Below are 24585 nucleotides of genomic sequence, written 5' to 3'. Positions count from 1 at the left end.
TCTGAGCACAACAACTTCCAGCTGCTACATATTCTGCCTCAGCGGTACTTGTAGCTATCGAATGCTGTTTCTTGCTAAACCATGAGACAAGTCTTCCACCTAGAAACTGACATGTCCCAGATGTGCTCTTACGATCAATTTTACAACTGGCAAAGTCCGCATCTGAATATCCCATAAGTTCGAAAGATCCACCTCTCGAATACCAAAGTCCAACACTTTGCGTACCCTTGAGATATCTAAGAATCTTTTTAGATGCATTTAAGTGACTCTCCTTAGGACTTGCTTGAAATCTAGCACATACACCTACTGCAAAGGATATATCTTGTCTACTAGCAGTTAAATAAAGAAGAGATCCGATGATACCTCGATACGTAGTTTGATTAACCTCTCGGCCTTCACTGTCAACATCGATGCGTAGAGAGGTTCCCATAGGTACTTTGACTGAAGATTTCCCTTCTATATTGTATTTCTTGAGCAGATCCTTGGTGTATTTCTCCTGGTTGATGAAGATACCTTCCTTAAGTTGTCTTACTTGTAGTCCGAGGACGTAGTTGAGTTCTCCCATCATGCTCATCTCGAACTTCCCTTTCATCAAACTGGAGAACTTCTCGCACAAGTCTGGATTGGTGCTTCCAAAGATGATATCGTCCACATAGATTTGCACCAATAAGATATGATCTCCATCCTTAATTCTAAACAATGTTTTGTCCACTAGGCCTTTGGTGAACCCACACTGAAGTAGAAAACAGGATAAAGTGTCATACTAAGCTCTCGGAGCTTGTTTCAAGCCGTAAAGTGCCTTCTTCAACTTGTATACTTTGTCAGCTCCCACGTCCTTCAAGAAACCCGGAGGTTGTTCAACGTACACCTCTTCTTCAAGAAGTCCGTTCAGAAAAGCGCTCTTGACATCCATTTGATACACTTTGAAGTCTTTGAAGGCAGCATATGCGAGAAAGATGCGAATGGCTTCGAGACGTGCCACTGGAGCGAAGGTTTCATCAAAGTCTATTCCTTCCTCTTGGCAGTATCCTTTAGCAACAAGTCTGGCCTTGTTCCTGACAATGACTCCATCCTCATTCATCTTATTTCTGAAAACCCACTTTGTTCCAATGACGTTCTGATGATGAAGTCTCGGAACTAATTCCCAAACGTCGTTCCGTTCAAACTGATGAAGTTCCTCTTGCATTGCTTGCACCCAATCTGGATCACTTAGAGCCCCATCAATCACCTTAGGCTCTATTTGAGATAGAAAGCAAGCGATCATGCTTTCTCTGTATGCTGATCTGGTCCGAACCTTGTCACGTACATCTCCAATTACTTGATCAGCGGGATGGCTTCTAAGCCATCTTAGATCAGGTTGCGGCTCCTCAGTTGACTCATCGGTGGTTGGTTGGGATGTGGGAGGATCATCTATGATCTGGATTGAATCAACTAAATCTGTAGCATTCTTCTTTGTAGTGTCTTCATCATCTGATTCTGACTGGAGTTCTGCTACGTCTCGAACTATCGGCTGCTTCTCATCGAGAGGTAAGTCTAATCTCTCGATCGTTTCCGGCTGAACTTCCTTAGAGTTTTCAGCTGCATCTGTTGACTTTGATGGTTGATCTGTCGATGCTCTATCATCAAAAGAGACATGTATGGATTCTTCAACCACCAATCTCCGCTTGTTGAAGACTCTGAATGCTTTACTTGTTGACGAGTATCCTAGAAATACACCATCGTCTGCCTTTTCGTCAAAAGCCTTTACCTGAGTCTTTCCATTGTTGTGGATATAACATTTGTATCCGAATGTGTGGAAGTAGCTTACGTTTGGTTTCTTCCCGTTCCACAACTCGTACGGAGTCTTACCAGCTCCTTTCACGATCAAGGATCGATTTTGGGTGTAGCATGCTGTGTTGACTGCTTCAGCCCAAAATCCCTGAGATATATTGGCTTGTGAGAGCATGGTCCTTGCAGCTTCCTTGAGAGTTCTGTTCCTCCTTTCAGCAACGCCGTTCTGTTGAGGTGTTCAAGCAGCTGACAACTGATGATGAATCCCGTTCTCGCTGCAGTAGCTCTCGATCACTTGGTTTACGAACTCTCCACCTTGATCTGACCGAATCTTGAGTATCGAGACATCCTTCTCAACTTGAACTTGCTTCAAAAGATTTGGTAGGGCAACTTTTGTCTCGCTTTTCTTGGTTAAGAATACGGTCCAGGTGAATCTTGTGTAGTCATCTACTACCACAAGAGTGTACTTCCTTCCTCTCATGCTGGGTGGATCCACCGGGCCAAATAAGTCCATATGAAGAAGACTTAGTGGTCTGGTAGACGATGTCTCGGCTTTGGTTTTGAAAGAGGATTTGATCTATTTGCTACGTTGACATGCCTTACAAATCTTGTCCTTCCGAAACGTGACTTTGGGCAGTCCTTCCACAAGATTCCTCTTAGTAAGCTTGTTGATGGTTTTGAAGTTTAGGTGGCTAAGCTTACTGTGCCAATCCCAGCATAAGTCCTCTTTGCTCCTTGCTAGCATACATAGGGATGGTTTGGCAGATCTCCAATCCACTATGTACATGTTTCCTTTCCTTGCTGCTTCCAGGATGACTTCGAGAGATTCCTCTTGTATGATCTGGCACTTTCTTTTGGTGAAGATAACTTTGTAGCCCTTGTCACAGAATTGGCTCGTGCTAAGGAGATTGAACTTGAGTCCTTCAACGTAGGATACCTCCTTGATCACCAACTCATTCTTATGGATCTCACCAATAACCTTTGTACGTCCTTTCTTCTCGTTGTCTCCGAATGTCACCAAGGGACCTTCGATAGGATGGATGTTCTCTAGCAGTGTTAGATTTCCCGTCATATGTCTTGAACATCCACTGTCAATGAACTATATGTCCCTGGTGTCCTGCATGCAAATCAAGCATATTTAGGTACCCAAACTTTGGGTCCTGGTTGGTTAGTAAGTTTAGGCATCCATTTATACCTTGGGCCCATTACTCCAGGCCTAGGTGCAATGTAGCCGTTATACGATTGATAATCATAAGGAATGCTAGCAAAGACTCTAGGCCTCTTAGGTGCATAAATCAGCTTAGGTTGAGGCTTGACCTCGAACTTACGCACCATGCCCTTCATGGCCTGTTTGGTCACGTGGTACCGTTGAAACTGAGGTTTATTCCACAGTTCATATTCTTGTGACCAATCGATATTGTTAACCCGACCATTCTTCGTAGCTTTCCTATACTTTCCATTACTGGTGTATAGGGACGGTTTGTGAATAGCTACCCTGGTCTTTCCTGTTGGTCCTTTATGACCTTTATTCGGTTTGGATTGAGATCCTCCATTACTTGAAGTTCCCAAACCGTTGGTCTGCTTATCTCTCGAGAGACAGTTCTGACGGAACCCTAGTTCGGTTCTATCATTTGTAGGTCTATGATCATTTACCATTTTCTCCATTGCTTTGGAGGAATTAGTAAACGATGCAATAACCTCTCTAAGATTAAGCACTCTAGCCTCTCGAGCTTTGCACTCTTCCTTAAGTTGGATTATTTCAGCTTCTAAATTGCTTACTTTGAGATTTAGCTCTGAATTCTCTTTCGAGACATTCTTAAGCATTTCTCTTTCAGCAATTAGTCTGCTGTTCTCCTCCAGAGCTTTAGCATGAGTGCTATTAGCGATGTTGAGGTCCCTCCTGAGTAATTCCATAGTCTCGAAGGGATCCTCATCGCTTCTAAAAGAAGAACATTGGGAAGTAGAGATAGAGTAGCAAGATGTAGAAGTGGAGGTTACCTCATTGTTAATAGCCATTAAGCATTGATCCTCATCTTCTGTAGTGTATAAACAGATGAGCCCCCTCTCATCCTCTGAGCTGCTGCTGCTCTCGCTGGAGCTTGATGTCTCGGACTCCTCGATTGCCTTCTTCTCGCTGGAGCTTGATGTCTCGGACTCCTCGATTGCCTTCTCAAGTCTGGAGCTTGATGTCTCGGACTCCTCGATTGCCTTCTCAAGTTCCTCACTTGATGTCTCGGACTCCTCGATTGCCTTCTCAAGTTCCTCAACCTCAAGCGCCTTCCTGCGCGAATGCGTCTTTGATGAACTTTTGAAGCCTCCTTCTGTTGGCTTCTCTCTGGATTCCTCTTTCCTCCTGGAATCCTTGCCTTCTTGGCATTGATATTTGCTTACCGGTGGGTAAGGACATTCGGCCTTGAAATGCCCCGGTCTCCTGCAGTTATAGCATAGACCTTGGTTTTCTTCCTCCGTCCTTCTGCAGTTATAGCATAGACCTTGGTTTTCTTCCTCCGTCCTTCTGCAGTTATAGCATAGACCTTGGTTTTCTTCCTCCGTCCTTCTGGATTTATAGCATAGACCTTGGTTTTCTTCCTCCGTCCTTCTGGATGTATAGCATAGACCTTGGTTTTCTTCCTCCGTCCTTCTGGATGTATATCTTTCATTTTTCCTTCTTGAGGAGGAATGTGAACTTGTATTGCTCTCCGGTGTCTTCTTCATGAACTTCCTGAATTTTCTCATAAAAAGAGCAAATTGTTCGTCAGATAAGAGATTTGTGGGATTAGGATCTGACCTTGAGGAGGTGGATGGTTGATCAGCAACCAGTGCCACATTCTGTCTGTCCACCACGTCCTCACCTCTCGGAAACATCTCAAATTCGAAGGCTTTGAGATCTCTAAATTGTTGGTCGGTTGTGGTGTTCTTCAGATCCCTGTGGTCGCGCATTGTGATCACCTTCATCTCCCACTCCTTGGTAAGGCCTCGTAAGACCTTCAGGTTTAGCTCCTTTTGTGGGATCTCCTTCTTGAGATCACTAATCTCGGTTGACAACTTCATGAACCGAGATTCCATGCTGTCGATGCTCTCTCCTGGCTTCATCTTGAAGTCCTCGAACTTCTTCATTGCCACAGTGAGCTTGTTCTCCTTTTCCTGTTTATCACCTTCACCAATCAACATCAAAGTATCCCATACCTCTTTTGCCGTGGTGCACTTTCTGACTCTTGGGAAGATGGTTTCGTCTATAGCTCTGAAGAGGATATCCTTGGCAATGTTGTCAAGGTTGTTTCTCTTCCTATCATCACTCGTCCATTCTTCCTTAGGTTTTGGTACGTACTTTGGTGTGTCTTTGGTTTGCTCTGCAGAAGTGTTGACCATTAAGATCTTGACTGGTCCAGTTGATATAACCTCGGCCATCTCATCATGGAGGGCTGATAAGTATGCAAGCATGCGTGTCTTCCAGTCATCGAACCTGCTAAGATAAAAAAGGAGATGTCTCGACAACATGCTGTCCATATTGAAAATTATCTCGTGCTTTGAAAACTTTTTAAAATATTTTTCAAAGAAGGATCTCTAGGCAATATAAACAAAGGTTTATATCGATCAGAGAGCTCGCTTTGATACCAATTGTTGGTCCCAAGGGGATGGGGTACAAGTCTAGAGGGGGGGGGGTGAATAGACTTGTATAAGATTTTTGCAAATCTTTTTTCGACCTCTCGTGTGTATTGGACTTAGGATGTTTAGGTCCGATACCTCACAAGATGAAGACAAAGTTTTATGCGCAGCGGAAAAGTTATCCCCTTTTAATTTGCACGAGTTTGAGTTAGTTCGAGAGGTGTGGTTATATGCAGTGCAGTTCGAGAGATGGTTAGCGAGAAGTAAAAACAGAAAGTAAATGCGAGAGAGATTTTTAAGTGGTTCGGCCAACCCGCCTACGTCCACTCTTCTTCTAGAAACACCCTAGAAGGATTGCACTAAAACTTCCCTTTCTAGTACAATATCGAGCGCTTGAGCTTTGATCACGAAGCCCGCCTCAAGCCTCAGGTTTTTCGCCCCGCTTCTTGTTACTCCACCTCTCGAGCACTTGAGCTTTGATCACCAAGCCCGCCTCAAGCTTCAGGATCTTCACAAGACAGCTCCCAAGTTACTCCGCCTCTTCTTGCCTTCTCCAAAGCAAGGTTGTTCCGGTTGTCACAGGTTGAGTGTAACAATCTCCAATCTGACCAAAAGCTTTCGTTGGATAATCTTCTTCGTAGTGCAGCTTCGGTCACCTTCTAGATGTGTAGTAGTTTAAGCTTTGTAACTCTCTCAAAACACTAAGATGTGTTTTCTCGCTGTTATGAATATCAAGTATGATATTCCAAATTAAGCACTTGCACTTTTGAACGTTTGAACTAGACACCTCTTATGATAGCTTGAATTTTTCTGAACCTCATTGAATTTGTGTCTTCACGTCCTTATATATGAGAGTTGAGGAATAATTCCGTTGGAGGGAAAATTATTCCGTTTGAAATCTGTCTCCCATGCCGATCATGGGACTTGCATATTTTTAGCATGTTTCATGGAGTGGTAGTCTTGTAACTTGAACCTTTTGTCTTGTAGTAAATACCCCATATTCCACTATCTTGAGTCCATACTCCACTTACTTCTTTTGGTAAAAGTTACTCTTTTTATATTCCCATTGATCCTCGTTTTAGGGAATAAGACCGATCTCTGATTGGTGCATCTTCTATCCGTTGGTTGTGGAGTTCTGACGTGGCATCCACTTCCGGCTGTTCTATTTTCCCATAATACTCTGTCAGCACCTCCTTAATATTTTATCTCCATGATATTCTATTTCTCCAAACTTAGATTACTTTATCTATGCGTGTTAATTGCCGTTCAGTTCATTGGAGAAGTGCTAGTCTTTCGAGACCAAAAATTGATGTCTCGACTACTTGATGTCTCGATCTCATGTCTTGAACTGGATTGATGTTTCGAGAGATGGAATCTCTCGAACTCTACTTATGTCTCGAGACTTAGTTGATGTCTCGCAGACCCTTATTCCTCCAGTGATGTCTCGTGCCTTCTTCTGATCTATCTATAAGCTTACAACACGAAATTTCTAAGATGTTCAAACAAGTTCACCTTAAGCTTAAATATTTTCCGAGTTGAGCTCAATTACCCGGTTGTATTTTCGCTCTTAGTTTACTTGTCGAACTTACATGTATTTCCTATCTATCGAGACTTAGGGGATTGAACATTACATTTGGTATCATCAAAACCTATTACAGTATGTTCCTAACAGCTACACCATATAGAACAAGAAGCTTTAAGTTTTATAATGAGTTATTTGCAATATATTCCAAAGATCGTGCAACTGGAAAAGATGCACAGACAGCAGACGATGTAGTTGAAGAAATACAAGCTGAAGAACAAAATGATATAAGAGTTGATACAGATGATAGTACATTTGTTGGTTTGGATGATTTTGATTTCATGAGTACACAGGTTGAGCCACAAAATGATGGAAGAAAAAGAAGCAAATCAAGTAAGAGAAAAAGGAGTACTGATGAAGCTATCGAGATATGTGCTGAGAGTATGCTTAATGCTGCAAAGCTAATAAGCAATACAATGTCAGAAGTTGGTAAGAACTTGTCTGATGGCCTTCAATATGATCGTGATATGGATATGTTTCAGAAGCTTGATCGTGTATTACAAGAGGTTGATGGTTTGACTTTAGATGAAATGGACCTTGTTTCATTAAAGCTCACTGATCATCCTAATAAAGTGACTTTTTTTCTCAGTCTTCATCCTGATCGAAGACTACAGTGGATCAGAAGATTTCTTGCTGGCCATTAATATCATTATTCATATTTATATTTTATGAACATTGCTACTATCATTGAATTATTTTGAGTATTTTGTTTTTAATTAAAAACTTATGTTATTCTTCTTCTGAATATTAATAAATGTTCTTATTATAACAATCTAATAAATTAAGAAGATATTATATTTTTTTTATTGCAACAAATGATTCTGTTTTCGTCGATATGATCGTTTGATCATTGATGCAGTAGCTACCTATAATTGATTGCATCCATTTAATAATAATAATAATAATAATAATAATAATAATAATAATAATAATAATTTTGTACAAGGGCATTTATGTCTTTTAAATATATATTCCATTTCTATTCCTTTAACCAACCAAACGTGGTAATACAATTCCCAAGTCTATTCCTTCCACGAACCAAACGCTAGAATACAATTTCTATTCTATTCCTTACCTATTCCATTCCTTATGGAATAGCATTCCTATTCCCTTAAAATTTATTTCGTGAACCAAACGTGCTGTAAGTTCCAACTTTGAAGTAAAATCTTTGTCCTAACCATCAAGAAGCTTTAGTTTTATATTTGCATATTTTAATAATATTTGCATTATTAAAATACCAACTTAACAGGACCATAATTAGTATTATATTTATAACATTTCTATTTGAAAGTAGGTTTACAGTATGATATTAATTTGCATTAATAGATCTGTTTATAGGTTTATTTGCATTAATACTCTAATTTATAGGTTTAATTCTGATTTATGCATTAATACTCTGATTTATACATTAATATTTATTTGCATTAATACTCTAATTTATAGGTTAAATTCTAGATTACAATAAACATGCTGTTATCGGATGCTTTATCTGTTAAGGAAAAATCATGCACACCACTGTTAGTTTGCTTTATCACGTACACTTGATCGGGTAGTGGGTGGTCGTATGTCCCGTTTGGTAGAACTCATACATTTTGTTGTAGAGTTTCGAACTGCCATCTTGATTTTTCACATGATCTTGAAGCCAAACTTACAGTGTAGATAGTGTCTTGACAAAAGATCGGGTTCTAGAAACAAATCTCACAAATTAGCAATACTTACCATGTCACCATATTTTTGTGACTAAAACTTATGGAAGGTAGCAATAACATGATCAAACTAAAAAGAAGACAGTAAAATGCATACCATGCAAGCAAGCATCAATGTGTAATTGTTTCCCCCAAGAGACTCCTTTAGCATCCGAGTAAGCTTGTTTTCTCTATTAGGGACGTGCATGACTATTTGTATTGAGTGCAAACACAACATTCATTATAGAATGCAGAGACCTGGCCTGTTTCTGTTTATTATAGTACTCTCTACAAGTGTTGCTCCGTCACTAATACTACTTTCGGAATCCTCATATCCTGAAAGACAACATTACTTACATATAAGGAAACAGACAATAAGTACATTAAAAAACAGAGCACATATTTTGCTTTCTAAAGTAAAAAAAGAAATACTGGCTAAATCAATAAAGTTTATCACACCAACAGGTTTGTGAATATGGTTTTCATCAGGAGATGAAACATATACTATCAAACCCTTATGGCTCATTCTTGGCACTCCAACTGATGTCTTCTGCACTTGTTTGCAAAATGTGCGTCGAACAAAACATATATCATGAAATTCTGATAAGGATTTTATTGAGACTTATAAGGAAGTAATGAAGCAACATTAACATAAAAGTCAAATAATGTGATTCTTAATATTCAATTTTGTGTTCAAATAAATAATGCATTTGTCTCAAAGACTGCATAATCTTGCTTAAAAAGGTCCTTTGAGTTTTACTTTGCCTTGGGAATCTTCAAGTACTTGAACTTCACGTTGGTCTGGATCCAAAAGATCATAAGCATGCTCTTGAAACAACTCAAAGAAAGAAATGGACACTCTCTTACCACCGCCTTAATTAGATTGAAGGTGGGAGCCATATCGAAAAGTTCTTTCTATTGATAGAGTGAAACGTAAAAGAAATCTAAAGGAAGAGGCTTCAACATGATTGAAAAGAATGACGAATAGGGTATTTATAACAAAAAATTATTCTTGCCAAAGTAACCAATACTAAAATATGGAAGGTACTAATATTCTATATACTAAAATTAAGATGAATATTATATATATAAATAAATAAGTTAATAAATCTATATATATACACACACACACACACACACATATATAACAAACATGCAACCGTACAATTGAATAGCATTTTAAGTTAATTCTTATATATATAAAATATATAAGCGGTAATTCCATTGATACTAAAATTACGGAAATTGTTTCACTGTACTGTTAAACTAAAATTAAGTTGAAGTGGAAATAAATTAACATTTTTGTTTATTGTTTAAATGAAAATAAGATATGGAAGGTATTAATATTCTATATACTAATATTTTATATTATATATATATATATATATATATATATATATATCTAAAAACATAATAAGTGTATATGAATGTTATACCCTTCATTTATGTCCGTTTTTTCCGTTAAGTTTTTTTGTACATTATGCTATTAAAGTTGTACTTTACAATATATTAGACAAACATACCCCTACCGTTATAACTTCCGTTACCTTTTCCACTATTGTTATCATGCACATGCATCCACTATATATTTTTTTATTTTCTTCAATAATAATAATATATACACATTATATATTGTAGTTATATGTTAGTTAGTTCCTAAAATATAAATATAAAATTTATAAAAATATTTTACATTATTATTATTATTTACAAAAATTAAATATCTAAAATCTAAATCAATTTAAAATTTTAATATAAAATATTAATATTGGGCACCTATTTTTTGCATATCGCGCATAAGAAAAACTAGTATATATATATATATATATATATATACGAGTCATTTCTATTTTTGGTCCAACTGTTATTGGGGCATTGCCAATTTTAGTCCACTTCATTAATTTTTGCCACAATGTGGTCAGTCTTATTTAGTCTTTGCCACTTTTAGTCCACCGTTAAAATTTTCATCAAATGACCATCCAAAACAGGGGTATCTTTGGTCTTTTCATGCTTTGATCATCTCCTTGACCCTTTGCAATGGTTTTCCTTACACATTTTCATCCAATGAAGAGGTCCGACGAAAGCCATATGAGCCACATTACAAACCCATGGCTTTCGCCGGACCTATTCATTGGATGAAAATGTGTAAGGAAAACCACTACAAAGGGTAGATGACATGATCAAAGCATGAAAAGATCAAAATACTCATGTTTTGGATGGTTATTTGACAAAAAATTTAACGGTGGACTAAAAGTGGCAAGGACTAAATAAGACTGGCCGTAATGTGGCAAAAATTAATGAAGTGGACTAAAATTGGCAATGCCCCAATAATAATAGGACTAAAAATGTAAATCACTATATATATATATATATATATATATATATATATAAACAAATTAAATAAGGAATGAATTGAAATTATACTCTGAATATTTTGTTAGTATATTAAGGATTGTAATATTATGCAGAAATAAGAAAGAGCATTTACGGTCATATATATAAAAAAATAGGGAATAAAATTATACTCTTTGAATATTTTGTTAATATATTAAGGATTGTAATATTATGTTTACTGATTTCAAATTTCAAACTATTTTTTTTTTTGTCTAAAATGAGCGGGAAAGTCGCACTTCTCTTTTAATACATACATACATACATACATATATATATATATATATATATATATATATATATATATATATATATATATATATAGTTTAGTCACGCGTATGGAGACGGTAACAGAATCCCTGTCTGAAGTCCCTTCACCAGCGGCGACTGCTCGGTCGTTGGAAGACGAGGATTTGCTACAACGGAGTACGAAGAAGACGAAGAGAGGCCGGTCTGCGTTATAGCACCCTGCATCAAACCCCAAAAATGGGATAGTCCAAGAAACCACTCTTTCTGCCGGCCTGATGTCGCCGAAAGCTACGCAATGGAGAACTCCGGTGGAGACTCCGAACTCCGCCTGGAACAGAAAGGAGGGCTTTGATACCGCGGAAAAGGAAGTGGTTTCAGAAGAAGAATCTATGGAGGAGGATAAATCGGACCCTAATTGCCCAGTCATCCCTGTGTTGAAGGAAGAGAAGGAAAGGTTACGTCGGCCATGGCAGCGAACGCTAATCATCAAAGTTCTTGGGCGAAAGATTAGCTACCAGTATCTCCGACAACGGCTACAGAAGATGTGGAAACCAGAGGCCAATTTCGACCTCATCGCTATTGACCAGGATTATTTCTTGGCAAGATTTGAGGAGATGCGCGACTACGAATATGCGAAATACGAAAGGCCTTGGATAATCGTGGGGCATTACCTAACCGTCCAAGAATGGGAGCCAAACTTCTTCCCCCACAAGAATAAACTGAACAAATTACTGGTTTGGGTAAGATTTCCTACGTTACCTATTGAATATTTTGAGGAGGAATTCTTGTTGGAAATTGGGAAGAACATAGGGCGTCCGGTGAAGGTAGACACTACAACTAGCTTAGTGTCTATCGGTAAGTTTGCCAGGGTCTGTGTTGAACTAGACGTAACCCGACCCCTATTGTCTAAATTCACAGTGGGGGAGGGGGGAAGTTGTTCCAATAGAATATGAGGGAATTCAGTTGGTATGTTTCAAATGCGGTATATACGGCCATAAGCAAGGCCAGTGTGGTGCGGAACGACATACGGAAGGGGTGGATGTGCGGAGGGCCGATTCTGGACAAGCCGAGGAGGATAGGGTTGCGACTACAGCAACGTAGCCGGTTGTGCACCAAGTTAGGCAGCAGGCGAGGGACCTTAGCAGAAACTTCGGAGAGTGGATGTTGGTAGCAAGAAGAGAAAGAAAGGTGTCTCGAAGAGGGGGACTGCAAACCCCTGGGCCCCCACCGACCGGTCGTTACAAACAGTAGACTTCGAACCTGGGAAACAAAGGTTTGCATTCAAATTTCAGATTCGCAGTCCTGGAGGTATTGGACGATAAAGGGGAAGAGGGTCTGGATAATTGTCTACAGATGATGAAGTTCTAGAAGGATGGGTACTCTAATTTTCGTTATCCTATTGCTGACAGGATACCAACAGCCCCGCTTCCGAAAATCAGGACGAACCAGAGGAGCCTACAAACGAGGGTACAGGATGTGGATTACTACAAGGAAATGGCAAGGCTGCCTACTGGCCAGGGCCGTGGTGGTACTAGAGGTAGAGGTGGAAGAGGGAATGTATCTAGAAGAGCCGCGACGGAGACTGAACACACAGTGGTAAGGGGATCCAATAGAGGGAAGCAAATAGTCAGTACGGTGGTTCATCATGCTAATGAGGAACCGGGACCATAAAACAGGAATGAGCTTGACTATGATCTTGTTGTGGTCCTTCCGGACGCCCCAAGTATTTTTGCAAATAATCCAGAGGGACAGTCCGACACAGTAATGGAATTTTCGGGTCAATTGGACCTTGGGGATGCGGCGAGGCGTGGGATGCAGTGCTCTTGAGCACTCCAGTAATCTTTGCGCCTGCTTTAATGACTAGCTTAATATGGAATTGCCAAAGTAACCAATACTAAAATATGGAAGGTACTAATATTCTATATACTAAAATTAAGATGAATATTATATATATAAATAAATAAGTTAATAAATCTATATATATATATATATATATATATATATATATATATATATATATATATATACACACACACACACACACACACACACACAACAAACATGCAACCGTACAATTTAATACCATTTTAAGTTAATTCTTATATATATAAAATATAAAAGCGTTAATTCCATTGATACTAAAATTAAGGAAATTGTTTCACTGTACTGTTAAACTAAAATTAAGTTGAAGTGGAAATAAATTAACATTTTTGTTTATTATTTAAATGGAAATAAGATATGAAAGGTATTAATATTCTATATACTAATATTATATATATATATATATATATATATATATATATATATATATATATATATATATATATATATATATATAAACAAATTAAATAAGGAATGAACTGAAATTATACTCTGAATATTTTGTTAGTATATTAAGGATTGTAATATTATGCATAAATAAGAAAGAGCATTTACGGTCATATATATAAACAAATAAGGAATGAAATTATACTCTTTGAATATTTTTTTAATATATTAAGGATTGTAATATTATGTTTACTGATTTCAAATTTCAAACTAATTTTTTTTTGTCTCAAATGAGCGGGAAAGTCGCACTTCTCTTTTAATACATACATACATACATACATATATATATACATACATATATATATACATATATATATATATATATATATATATATATATATATATATATATATATATATTAGTCACGCGTATGGAGACGGTAACGGAATCCCTGTCCGAAGTCCCTTCACCAGCGGCGACTGCTCGGTCGCCGAAAGACGAGGATTTGCTACAACGGAGTACGAAGAAGACGAAGAGAGGCCGGTCTGCGTTACAGCACCCTGCATCAAACCCCGAAAATGGGATAGTCCGAGAAACCTCTCTTTCTGCCGGCCTGATGTCACCGAAAGCTATGCAATGGAGAACCCCGGTGGAGACTCCGAACTCCGCCTGGAACAGAAAAGAGGGCTTTGATACCGCGGAAAAGGAAGTGGTTTCAGAAGAAGAATCTATGGAGGAGGATAAATCGGACCCTAATTGCCCGGTCATCCTTGTGTCGAAGGAAGAGAAGGAAAGGTTACGTCGGCCATGGCGGCGAACGCTGATCGTCAAAGTTCTTGGGCGAAAGATTAGCTACCAGTATCTCCGACAACGACTACAGAAGATGTGGAAACCAGAGGCCAATTTCGACCTCATCGCTATTGACTAGGATTATTTCTTGGCAAGATTTGAGGAGATGCGCGATTACGAATATGCGAAATACGAATGGCCTTGGATAATCGTGGGGCATTACCTAACCGTCCAAGAATGGGAGCCAAACTTCTTCCCCCACAAGAATAAACTGAACAAATTACTGGTTTGGGTAAGATTTCCTACGTTACCTATTGAATATTTTGAGAAGGAATTCTTGCTGGAAATTGGAAAGAACATTGGGCGTCCGGTGAAGGTAGACACTACAACTAGCTTGGTGTCTATCGATAAGTTTGCCAGGGTCTGTGTTGAACTAGACGTAACCAGACCCCTATTGTCTAAATTCACAGTGGGGGAGGGGGGAAGTTGTTCCAATAGAATATGACAGAATTCAGTTGGTAAGTTTCAAATGCGGTATATACGGGCATAAGCAAGGCCAGTGTGGTGCGGAACGGCATTTGGAAGGGGTGGATGTGCTGAGGGCCGATTCCGGACAAGCCGAGGAGGATGGGGTTGCGACTAGAGCAGCGTAGCCGGTTGTGCACCAAGTTAGGCAGGAGGCGAGGGACCTCAGCAGAAACTTCGGAGAGTGGATGTTGGTAGCAAGAAGTGACATTGGAGTTTTGCGTAGGGTTGAGGTGTCAAAAGATATTTGTGTTAAAACGGAAAGTCAGTGACTCCTCGAGTGTCGGTCTCGAAGGAGGGACGTGGAGGTGTGTCAAATGTTTGGGTGTTTACTTGATTGCGTCATGCAAGGGATTCGAGTGTGGTGAATGGTGGATCGTGAGTGAAAGGAATTCATAAGGTTTGGTTTGAGTGAAAGAAAGTAATAAAGTAAGAGAGTTTGTGAATATGTAAAAGGGGTAGGGATTAGATAGTGTTCATGTATGTTGCATCTTGATGTGACTAAGGTAATGGATAGATAATGCAAGGATGTTGGCTATTCAAGAGTGTGTTGTCTTAGTCCTTTTCCACATTTGTGTACTAAGGCTTCTTTGACTTAGGAGTGCCTTCAAGCATCCAAAGCTTTAAGAGGAATTTTATTAAACACTTAAGCTACACACTATCCTACTATTCTTAAGAAGTCCATAGAACTATGATTGTGTCAAGCTTCAAATCCTAACTCTAATCAAAGACATGAAAGAGTCAAGAGCTCAATCTCTCATCTAGATTGGCCAAATCCAAACAAGATCTCATCAGAACAACAATTAATAGACAAGAATAGATAATCCAAGAATCTAAGCATTTAGATCCAAAATAGAGATAAGATCATCACACTAGCATCATACAATCACACAATCCAAATCCCTAGATTAAACTAGCCACTCATGATATGAAATTCAAGGCAAAAGCTAATTTAATCCAAGAACAAGATAACAAAATATAATAGAAAGTAATAGAGATCACCTAGAGTGAAGTAATCTTTCAATCCAAGCTTGTTGTCTTGCTACAATGGAGATTTATCTAAACTAAGAAATGAAAATCTAAGAAAATGGAGAAAGTTCTCCAAAAGAAAAACTAAGGAAAGGAAAACTAAATTTCTGGGAACCCTCTGAAAATCTATCAAAGGGGTTTAAATAGTCTCCGAATAAGCAACCCTAACAATTTTTGCGCAATGCAGTCTCCACGCCTGCTCACACGCGTGTGAGTGTGCGTGGGAGGCTACTGGATTGTTTCCACGCATGCTCACACGCGTTGGCCATCCACTTGGGTCCTCTAGGGCTCCGATCTTGCCTGGTTTGCTCTTTAAGCTCAACTTTTGCTCCTATTTGCTCCCGGGGCTCCTGTTTCACCTCCTTTAGGCTAAAAGTAGCTTTTGTGTGTTGGTTAGTGATTTTCAAGCATTTATGAGCATAAGTCATCATGTAAGGATGTTAAAAGCATGACAAAACACCCTAATATGTACTTGATTTAAGGGTATCTTGGAGGCTTATCAAATTTTCCACACTTTGATTCTTGCTTGCCCTCAAGCAAGACAATTTACTATCTAAGCATATAAGTCTCCGAGATATCTTCTCATGTAAAACAAAGTTTTTGGCAAGTCAAAATGATGGGTGTCTAAGACTGTTGAAACGGGAGAAATCATTTGTGTTATCTACAAAGGATTTTGATCAGATGTCATCAACTCAAGAAATATTTTCGGGAAATAAAAACCTTTCGTAGATAAACAAGTGAAATAAAGGATCACACTCCTCGCACCATACGCAAGCATGCATTTCCGAAGTTTTGGTTCACCTTCTATTTAAATAGGGCCTCTAGCCGATCCCGCTAGTGGGAACGATGTGCACTAGCTAATCAACTTTTCCAACCTTATACGCCAAAGCCCAACGTAAATGTAAATGAGGGTAGGGGCATGGACCACTCACCGCTTTTGGCTTAGCGCGGTCCCTCTTTTCTTCTCACTTCCTAGGATAACGTCATCGAGCCACCCGACTTCACATGGAGCTCCATGTTTTTTCGAGGACAGTGTAATGGGTACCCGAATCCTAGCGAAGCGGCTCACATCATCTCTTGTTTTCTCAATTCTTGGGGTCTTTTTATGTGAACAACCGACTCCAGATAAAGCTTTTTTTTTTTTTTTGCTTACCGAAGACTATGGTTTGAACACAACCCAACGAATTGGCTTCCCTCAATTTTTAAACTTGGTGATTGGCCTTTTGCCTTTTCGACTTCTCTCCATGTCAACCCCTCATGCCTTTTTCTATTTATGATCAAGGGATTTTTTTTTCTTATTAAGCTTAGCAACAGGCTCACCTTTTGCCCCATGCCCTACCAAATTAGTCCAATTCCGGGCCTCGCTAATTTTATGTTTCTTAAATTAAAGAGTGCACACTCCCACTTCGAGAGATCCTTGACTAAGGTCCTACGTAAATAAGAGGTGAACATCATGCAAGCATGCAATAATATAAACTTATTTTTGGCTCTAAACACTCTCATGGGTGTGAAAAGTAACTTTCTCAAAGATATTTCAAGAGTAAAAATTTTTGGGCATCTAGTCAAAATTCTCTCTAGATAACACAAATAATAACTCTCTTTTCAAACTACAAATGCACCCGCTTATCATTCCCAAGAGCTTCAACTTTCTTATTTTAAGCATATAAGCGTACTAAGCGCAAAGTGCGTCCTTTCCACACTTTAAAATAAACATCGTACTCGATGTTTCCATACGATATATGGTAAAGGAACAAACAGGGATTCTAAAGATTAGACAAATAAAAGATCCCTTTCCACACTTTGGAATTTACTCTGGGATATAGGGTATGCATCAAACGATCCTATTTAAAATGGTAAGCTCTAACATAACACATATACAAAGCTATATAAACAAATATTTCCACACTTTAAAGATCAAAACGGGGCTTAAATTAGAAAAGGGATAAGAGGATAAACCAAGTATGCATCCCTCTTTCCACACTTTAGCTTCCAGCATAGGCCTGCTCCCGTTATAGATGCTCTATAAGAAATGGAGACATAACATACAAAAGGGTTTTCGGAGTACTATTCAATTATTGTAAGCTGATAGAAATATAAAAGCAATAAAATATAAACATAGATAATTAAAATAAAATGTAAAATAAGCAGAATTATTCAAAATAGAAATGCGGATATTTAAAGTGCATAAAAGTAAAGCAGTTGGAATGTAAATAACATAAAGCATAAATAAAGTAAAGCAAAGTAAAGTAAAAGAAATAAAGGTCGGAACCCCGCGCATAGGGAACCTAATGTTCAGGTGGGACAATCAACCAAAGGTAACCAATGTTAATCGGACTCTAGAATCATGGATCAAGTGTCAGGATTGAGAACGGGTGAGGGAGGCATCACTGATCGCCGAAGGAGGGAGGGTGGAACTGGCTATCAAATCTAGCCTGAAGCTCTTCAATTCGTCTCTCATTCTCCTCCACTGCTCTTCGCATGCGATTAAGCTCTTCATTGTGGACGTCTTGCCTCGTAGATATGGAAGTAAACTGGCCTTCCTGCCATGTGCGCTGCTCATGCCAATAAGTCATCTGCTCATTATGGAGCTGCCTGTGGAAATCTAAGTCGCTTCCCAATCTATAGAAGTTGGGCCTTGCTCCTGTTCTGCTTTGTCCTCCTCATTCTCTTCCTCCTCGTCAGTGTCATCAGAAGCTTCTAAGTCTGGCGCATCATCACCTCCCAACCTCATGTTCATAGCAAAGAACTCACCAACAATGAAAGCAATCATGGTACCTTCATCCTTTTCTCCCATAAGAAGGTCTGTAAGGCTCAACCCTTGGCCCAGTCTAGTAACAAAAGGTCCAATGAAAACAGTCTGAACTTTAGGCTTAAGTTGGGTTTGGAGCCATTTTCTCGCTTGCACGCCCAAGTTGATTTCCACTTCATTCTCCATGCACCACATATAAAAGAGATCTTGCTTATAGACCTTGTTGCGGTTGGTGGTTCTGCCGGAGAGATTCACTGCAAAGGCTAACCTAATAGCCTTTAAAGCATTCCTTGTGATGAGATTTGCCTTGAGGTTTGATGAATTGTAAGGGGCATTGTTGGTGATGCTCCTCCAATACTGAATAGCAACAGCTTCTAAATCAAAATCTTCCTTAAACTCCCTGAAATATGGCATAGAGATGCTCTCGTTGATGTGGAATCCAAGCGTAACACCTAAAGTGTTAACTGACAAGCTATAGTGGTTGCCAAACAGTCTGAATGAAATGGACTCTCTTGCATTGTTTATTTCTTTTCTGATTTCCAATGTCGCCAAGTGAGAAACTTAGACTTCCATAACCTAGGTCTAAGATTGTAAAAGAGTCTTCCAACTATTAAATCTAATTACTAGATTTGTTAGATGACCTTTAACTATTTACTGATCAAGTGCAGCGAAACGAACACAGAGTATTAAACAGTTAATGTGTAAAAAGATAATAAAGCAGGAAGAACACCGAGAATTGGTAACCCAGTTCGGAATCTCAATTCCTACGTCTGGGGGGGCATCACTCTGATTGCCCAACTCTTCATTGATCAATTCTGAAAATGTACCACAAGTTTACAGTAGAGAATCACACGGTAACTCTAGAAATATTCATCATCACCATTCTAGAGTTCAACCTTGAAGAGTTGAAGAATACTTGATCTCTCGATCTTCTTGAATTGAGGCTCCCCCTCAATTATAGCACAACTGGCATTCAGAGTGACTGCTTGCCCAAAACTTCATGAGAAAGATGCATCTTGAATCAAAGGTAAGCTTTGTCAAGATTTCTCGTTATCATATATGAGGAAACTTTCACATTCAGATCTTTGTTATGCTCTGGAATGACCAACCGATCACTGGGAATTTTCCTCATATATATCTTGCCCAAATTCGGTTAAGTTTGTTGAAGCCTTCGTAACTGACTCTGATTCCTCTTCTTGTCTTCCTTGTCTTGGTTCAGTGATTCGTTCAGCAAGCTGTCTTTAAAGTCTTCTAAGTCTTCTGAGCCTTTTGCTGAACTACAGGAAACCTAATACATAACAAGAGAACCTGTTTTTGAACTATCTGCTGAACTAACAAAATTGTCACAAGGACTTGTTACAACTTAGGGAGTTTCACAAATATTTTTCTTTTTTGTAATTTTATTAACAATCTCTCCCTTTGTAGCAAGTTTCTTGGCAATTCACAACAATCTTCTTAAAACATCAGTGATAGTTAAAAACAGCGTTCATTCAAAACATAATCTAAAAAAAACAGTATAAAAAACATGAAGATGATTATGTCATCATTACAAAACAAAAGGACCATAAACAACACGAAACCCTATTACAAATAATCCATTGGCAGAGCAGGTGGGGTCTTCAGACTATCTTCTTCATCAAAAAAAATACCAAGTACCAAATAACCACCATAGAACTAGTAACCAATGTTTAGAAGGTTGTTCCTACTCCCCCTATTGCCAGGAACTTGTGAATCTGTAGCCACAAGACTCCCTAGCAGGACCAAGTAGAAAAGGCAACCCAGGTATTAGAACAGAATCAATCAGATTCTGAGGACTCATCCTGCTGGCTGTTTGCAGTGGAATCAGCTTCAGGTGCAGTGGTTGGATCAGTGGGTGTTTCAGTGCCAGTAGCAGTCATCTCTTGGTCTCTTAATCTCAATTGTTCACTTAACTGCATCTCAATTGTTCTCTTTTCAACAAGTATCTGTATGATCGTGTTAAGATCTCTGATGCTTTTGTCAAGGTGTTAGGCTGTGAGTTTGCTGGTAAACGGTGCATCAAGGTTCAGAGCTGGGGCTGAGCTACTTGCATGTTCTGGGAAAATGTCAAGCACATGAGTTCCTAATTTGAGTCTGGCATCAATTGTTCTGACTCGTGGGGCTTCCATAGGCTCATTTGGCTCAGGTTTGAATCCTTGCGAAAGCAGTACACCATAGATTGTGCAAGGGAAAAGTAATTTCACTTTGCTTTCCTTTGACTCTGGTTTCTTGAAAGAGGCCACATGTTTGAAGATTATATCGTCTAAGTCAACAGGAATACCTCTTCTGATTTTGTAGATCAAGGTGGCCATGAGTAAGTTTAATCCTGCTTTGTGTTCATTCGGCATCCAATTTGTCATGGCTATTTTGTGTAGGATTGCATACTTTGTTGTTAAGGATTTTGCAGGTAGCATGTTGGTTTTTGCAGGCCAATAGTTATATGTTCCCCCTGTAATGACCTTTGTGATGGTGTTTGCTCCAATGACCGGGTCCTCAATATCACTTGCATCTATATCCAGATACATGTTGATGGTGCGAGTATCAAAACTGTACTCATTTCCTCTTAGCCAAACTCGTCCATACTGCAGTGATCCAGCCTCCTTGATGCTCTTCATTAGATTGGCATAGAATTCCTTTATGGCTATAGGTGGGTAGCTCCTTTGGGTTGTGACAGACTTGACAAGATTCAGCTTTTCAAATACTGGCATGAGTTGACACTCAGATTTGAACTTTTCAACATCAAGATACCTTTCGCTCAAGATTTTCCTTTTGTTTGTGGAGTCCCATCTTGCTGCATACTCATCAGATATGAATTGAGGGGTGATTATTTCAAGGGGTGTTACAGTAGAGACATCCGGCTGGCTTTCAGGTTGTTGATTTTGAGTGGTGTTCTTCTTTCTCTTCTTACTTGTGGTGGTTTTCAGGGAGACAGGTTGTTCAGCAATTGGCAATTTTCTCTTTGTTTTTCCAGCCGGTGAGGGGGTTTCCTTTTCCGGTTGAGCTGTGGATGATCTGGTTTTTCGCCTTGTGACAGGGGCAGGAAAAACTTGAATTTTTGCCATAGGATTTTTGTCAGCTTGGTCTTCTTGGATCTTCTTCTTTCCTTTAGCCTTTTCTTGGTTCTTCTTCACTTGTGACAAAGGCAGATTGTCTTCTTCATCAGTCGGTTCTACAACTTGTATTTCTGGAGGATTTCCTGTTTCAAACTCAAAGTCTAACGGAGAATCATCAATGGGGTTGGTAGGTGTTATTTCTGGAGTTGGTTCAGATAGAGGTTCAGACCTAATTTCGTCAGTATGTGAGTTTTCTGACTGGATGGGAAGAGGAATTTTAGAATTTTGATGTTCAGGGTTATCTGTGTGTGTGGTTTGTGATGATGGTAGAGATAGAATTTGATCTTGTGAGGGTTTTGTATTCTGAGGGATGTTCAAGGGAATAGACAATCTATTTGTGAGAGAAGTTGATCTTCGGTGTTCATCCATGATGTTAAACAGATTGAGTTTGGAGAATAGCGAGGCAGGAGGTTCAAGTTGATGGGGACCATATACTACGACAGACTCTGGGTCGACATTATCAGGCACAGGTGGATTTTTATCAGAAACAGATAGTTTATCAGGTTCATCATCTATTGGTTCTTGTTTTACAGAGACTAGAGGCAAAGGTTTTTCTACAGTGACATTTTCTGGGTTAGTTTCATCCTCAGTATCCGATAGAACAATTATATCCTGAAAAATTTGTTAAAGACAGAAACTATGATGTTCATGTATATTCATTTGTTGAATAAAACAGATAAAGAAGGAGGATGTTTCAGAATAAACCTCAGGATCCTTGGCCTTTGCTGTTTCTCCTTTCTCGAATGCAAGTGGTTTGAGAAATCCTTTCAAGTAGTCTAGTTGCTCTGCCCTTGAGTACCACGACCAGATTGGTTCTCCTCCCGGAGGCTTTATCTTGTTGTTGATTATCGTGACCATCTCTCGGGATGCTTGATGTTGAATTTCAGAGGGATATCTATTTGTGAGTCTGGAGAAATCAAAGTATTGAGTTTCGTCTTGATCCATTGTAGAGCTTTGCTTCAAGGTTCCTGGTTTCGTGTGAGGTTTGTGAGAGGGTTTGGAGCTTTGAGAGATTTGAAGGATCTTTTATTTCCCCTTATCGCAACTGGATTTTCAAAGGTCGAAGGACTCCATGATGACCTGCTTTTTCGGGTTACGTGATGAGGCATGAGGGGAGTGGGAGTCGTGCAGATTTGACAGTTGTCATTTCCGAAATTAATGCTATAGCAGTTTTGTCTGTCGGGTGCACTGTTCTTCAGGGATTATATGCTTATCAAAACAGATATTGGTATAGTGCGTAGTAAAAAAAAAAGAATATAACAAAAAAATTAAAAGAAATAACCTGAGATGAGGATGAAAGGGTGTCCCACTTACTACACTAGTTCGGTGGACCGCTACACATACCAAGTTCTGATTTTAGGATGTTGAATCTGATCAGATCTACTGCCTTTGTAAATATGTCTCCCAGTTGTTTGTCTGTTGGTATGTAGTGCAACTTAATGTCATCACTTTCCACAAGATCCCTAATGAAATGATGTCTTATATCTATATGCTTAGTGCGGGAATGTTGGACAGGATTCTTTGCAATATTGATAGCGCTGGTGTTGTCGCAGTGAAAATCAGCGCTACTGAACATTAGTCCATAGTCGTTTAGCATCTGTTTCATCCATATGAGTTGAGTACAGCAACTCCTAGCAGCTATGTATTCTGCTTCTGCAGTAGACAATGAGATGGAGTTTTGCTTCTTACTGAACCATGAGACAAGGTTTTTGCCTAAGAAAAAACACCGTCCTGATGTACTTTTTTTGTCCTCCACATTTCCTGCCCAGTCAGCATCACTGTATCCAAGTAGTTCAGTCCCTGAGTCACGCGAATACCATAGCCCATAATTTACAGTCCCCTTAACATATTTGATGATTCTTTTGACTGCATTTAAGTGTGCTTCCCTTGGGTTTGCTTGAAAGCGTGCAGACAAACCTACACTGAACATTATATCAGGTATACTTGTTGTTAGGTACAGTAGACTACCAATCATACTTCGATAGAGTTTGCCTTCAACAGGTTTTGAGTCGGAGTCTTTTGATAGTTTTACAGTGGTGGAAAGAGGTGTTTTAGCCTCCTTAGCAGAGTCAAGACCAAACCTTTTGACCAAGTTTTGGGCATATTGGGTCTGTGACAGAAACAACCGTGTTTCCATCTGTTGTAGACCCAAAAAGCATGTTAATTCGCCTATCATGCTCATCTCAAACTCCTTTTCCATGACTTGAATAAACTCCTTAACATTTGCAGGGGATGTTGAACCGAAAACAATATCGTCTACATAAACCTGGGCCACAGTTATGTGACCAGAGGTCTTTTTAACAACAGTGTTTTGTCTGCTCCACCGCGGATGTACCCATTTTTCAGGAGATATTGTGTGAGCCGTTCATACCATGCTCTTGGGGCCTGTTTCAGACCATAAAGGGCCTTTTTGAGTTTATAGACGTAATCAGGATAACGTGGATCCTCAAATCCTTTTGGTTGAGCTACGAAGATTTCCTCATTGAGAAGTCCATTCAAAAAAGCAGTTTTTACGTCCATCTGGTTCAGTTGAAAGTTCAGGATGCAGGAGACGGCCAACAGTAATCTTACAGACTCAAGTCTAGCCACGGGTGCAAAAGTTTCTTCATAGTCAATCCGTTCAATTTGTGAGTAACCTTGTGCCACTAGTCTGGCCTTGTTTCTGGCCACATTTCCCTGTTCATCGGTTTTATTTCGAAAAATCCACTTTGTGCCGACTACATTTGCGTCTAAAGAGCATGGCACAAGATCCCATACCTCATTTCTCTCAAATTGAGCAAGTTCATCCTGTATAGCCCTTATCTAGTCTTC

At 39.2% G+C, this 24585-nt stretch overlaps 1 protein-coding gene across 1 annotated transcript; it reads right to left on the bottom strand.

Annotated features, from left to right (window-relative positions):
• Nucleotides 1-20439: 20439 nt before the first annotated feature.
• LOC116003879 lies at nucleotides 20440-22632 on the bottom strand. The gene is made up of 3 exons (XM_031243819.1): nucleotides 22480-22632; nucleotides 20713-22386; nucleotides 20440-20607 (listed from the first exon to the last, which is right to left on the bottom strand). The coding sequence occupies exons 1-3, from the start codon at nucleotides 22630-22632 to the stop codon at nucleotides 20440-20442; spliced, it is 1995 nt and encodes a 664-aa protein (XP_031099679.1).
• Nucleotides 22633-24585: the final 1953 nt, after the last annotated feature.

Source organism: Ipomoea triloba, chromosome 14 (genome assembly GCF_003576645.1).
Source record: "Ipomoea triloba cultivar NCNSP0323 chromosome 14, ASM357664v1".
Taxonomy (NCBI): Eukaryota; Viridiplantae; Streptophyta; class Magnoliopsida; order Solanales; family Convolvulaceae; genus Ipomoea; species Ipomoea triloba.
Note: the sequence above shows the minus strand (reverse complement) of the source record. Positions and strands in the feature narration are given on the sequence as shown.